The sequence below is a fragment of the Malus domestica genome, chromosome 03 (genome assembly GCF_042453785.1).
Source record: "Malus domestica chromosome 03, GDT2T_hap1".
Taxonomy (NCBI): Eukaryota; Viridiplantae; Streptophyta; class Magnoliopsida; order Rosales; family Rosaceae; genus Malus; species Malus domestica.
Genome location: NC_091663.1, coordinates 14,415,884 through 14,418,954, shown reverse-complemented (window position 1 = coordinate 14,418,954; position 3,071 = coordinate 14,415,884). Strand labels below are relative to the sequence as shown.

The 3,071-nt window shown below is 36.4% G+C and overlaps 1 protein-coding gene across 1 annotated transcript; it reads left to right on the top strand.

Moving 5' to 3' along the window:
- Window positions 1-203: 203 nt before the first annotated feature.
- LOC139194675 (uncharacterized) lies at window positions 204-2,867 on the top strand. The gene is made up of 5 exons (XM_070819573.1): window positions 204-473; window positions 565-1,083; window positions 1,137-1,364; window positions 1,725-1,795; window positions 2,180-2,867. Exons 1-5 carry the CDS (start codon window positions 204-206, stop codon window positions 2,865-2,867), a joined length of 1,776 nt encoding a protein of 591 aa, XP_070675674.1.
- The last annotated feature ends 204 nt before the right edge of the window (window positions 2,868-3,071 follow it).

Genomic DNA, 3,071 nt, shown 5'->3' with positions numbered 1-3,071 from the left:
CCGTAAAACTACAAGCACTGAGTAGGGGCGAAATTTCTGTTTCAGAGACATTGCGGTACGCAAGCCTCGATCTTTTATTACTCTGCTTAATTAATATTTCATCTTTTTTAGTCTCTGGAATATATTTATTCGTATTTATTATTAGCATATTTATTTTATTACGGATTGTTAACATATATCCAACAATCTTGAAACAGAAATTTATGGATCAAGAATCTGTAAATGTGAATGGCGCTGCGTCAAAATACTCTGAAAAGCCTAAGAAGTTCAAAGGGCTGGACTTCAAGAGATGGCAACAGAAGATGTTGTTCTTCCTGACAACAATGAATCTCGCTCATGTTGTCAAGGAAGAAGCTCCGAAGTCTAATGAGAATCCAATGACGAGAGAAATTGTCATGTCAATTGAAGCTTGGAATCATTCCGAGTTTTGTTGCAGGAATTATATTCTGAATAGTTTAGATGACAATCTCTATGTATAAGATTGATGATGTCGGTTCAAAGAAATTTGTTATCCGTAAGTTTCTCAAATATACAATGGTGGATTCAAAATCTATTGTCTCTCAGGTCGAAGAAATCCAGAAATTGATCTATGAACTGCACTCTGAGGGATGCGAGATCAATGAGCATTTCCAAGTTGGGGCGATAATTGAAAAATTTCCAACTTCGTGGAGTGACTTCAAAATTTATCTCAAGCACAAGCGTCGTGAGATGAATATGGAGGATTTGATCTTGAGGCTACGAGTGGAAGAAGACCACAGAAAGGCAGACCGTTCTGGAGGGTTTGCTACCATTGAAGCCAATGCAAATTATGTTGAGGGAGGAAACTCCAAGGCCAAGCCGAAGAAGAATAAGGCTCCTAAAACCAAGCAGTTTGTACAATCTGCCCTTGCTCCCAAAGGCAAGAATCTGAAGAAGATTAAGGGCGCATGCTATATGTGTGGCAAATCTGGTCACAAGGCACAAGATTGTTATCATCGCACGGATGGAAATCATGCCAACGAAAACAACAACAACCATGCTAACATGGCAACCACCAATGAAGAATCGGTTGCTGTTGTGTCCGAGGTCAACATGGTCTCAAATGTGAGTGAATGGCTGTTGGATACTGGTGCTACTAAGCACATATGCGCTGACAGAATCTATTCATTGAATACCATCCTGCTGCCCATGGAGAAAAGCTGTATATGGGCAATTCTGCCTCATCTGCGATGGAGGGCAAAGGCAAAGTAGTACTCAAATTCACATCTGGAAAGAGTCTCACCTTGCTGAATGTGCTGCATGTTCCTGAAATAAGGAGGAACTTGGTTTCTGGACCTATTCTGATTGCTAAGGGCTTTAAACTTGTAATGGAATCCAACAAATTTGTAATTGCCATTGATGATGCTAATAAAATAAATGCTTCTACTTATATTATTGAGTCTTCTAATATTTGGCATGCTAGATTAGGACATGTTAATTTTTGTTCCATGCATAGAATGGTTAAATCAGACTTATTACCTAAATTCGAAATTGATTTTAATCATAAGTGTGAAACATGTACTGAATCGAAATTTGCTAAGCAAATGAGAAAGTCAATTCTGGAAAGATCAAATGAATTACTTGGATTAATTCATAGTGATCTTTGTGACTTTAAATCCACACCAACTCGTGGAGGAAAGAATTATTATGTCACTTTTATTGATGATTGCAGTAAGTATTGCTATGTTTATTTGAATATGTTTAAGACATATAAAGCCGAAGTTGAAAATCAACTTAAGAGAAAAATCAAAGCACTTAGATCTGATAGAGGAAAAGAGTATGAGTCTACTGCCTTCTCAAATTTTTGTGCACAACATGGAATTATACATCAAACAACGGCTCCATACACACCACAATAAAATGGTGTTGCCGAAAGAAAAAATAGAACATTCAAGGATATGATTAATTCCATGTTAAATAGTTTAAGGCTTCCACACAGTTTGTGGGGTAAAGCTTTACTTACTGCAAATACCATATTGAATAAGGTTCCTCTAAAGAAGATTGACGAGTCACCTTATGAACTATGGAAATGACATAAACCCACTTATAAAACCCTCAAAGTGTGGGGTTGCTTAGCAAATGTGCAAGTTCCGTTACCAAAAAGAATGAAACTAGGACCTAAAACTATTTATTGTGTATTCATTGGATATGCAAATAATAGTGATGCTTATACGTTCCTTGTTGTAAAATCTTCGATTTCTGACATACATGTCAACACTATATTAGAATCAGCGGATGCAGAATTCTTTGAGGATATATTTCCTTACAAAGATAAAGAATTTGGTTCTAATACAAAGAGGGTTCATGATCATAGTCATGATAAAGCCTCTTCTTCTGGTATCCAAGGAAATGATGTGGAACCAAGAAGAGGAAAAAGAATCAAAGTTTCTAAAAACTTTGGACCAGATTTCATTGCTTTCTTGTCCGAGAATGAACCTAGAACTTTTAAAGAAGCAATGTCTTCTTCTGAGGCTCCTTTATGGAAGGAAGCAATTAAAAGTGAAATGGAATCCATTATGGAAAATAACACATGGGAATTGGTTGATTTACCTCCCGGTAGTAAACCAATTGGTCATAAATGGATTTTCAAGAAGAAACTTAAGGCGGATGGAACCATTGATAAGTTCAAGGCACGTTTAGTAGCCAAAGGTTATCGCCAAAAAGAAGGGTTGGATTATTTTGACACCTATTCTCCAGTTGCACGCATAACGTCAATTCAGACGTTAATAGCGATTGCGGCTGTATACAACTTTGATATACATCAAATGGATGTAAAAATAGCATTTTTAAATGGAGAACTAAATGAAGAAATATACATGAAACAACCTGAAGGGTTTGTGCTTAAATGACAAGAAAGCAAAGTGTGCAAATCAGTTAAGTCATTATATGGACTTAAACAAGCACCAAAACAATGGCACGAGAAATTTGATCATACTTTGTTGACACATGGGTTCAAAATAAATGAATCTGATAAATGTGTCTACATTAAGAGTAATGATAAAACTTGTGTTATTGTCTGCTTGTATGTGGATGATATGCTCATAATGGGAAGC

Bases quoted from the DNA above. Each gene is read 5' to 3' on its own strand.
- LOC139194675 (XM_070819573.1), top strand. From the start codon at position 204: ATGGATCAAGAATCTGTAAATGTGAATGGCGCTGCGTCAAAATACTCT. The intron at 1,084-1,136 runs GTGAGTGAATGG...ATGCGCTGACAG, and splicing joins AGGTCAACATGGTCTCAAAT to AATCTATTCATTGAATACCA. The intron at 1,365-1,724 runs GTAATTGCCATT...AATATGTTTAAG, and splicing joins TAATGGAATCCAACAAATTT to ACATATAAAGCCGAAGTTGA.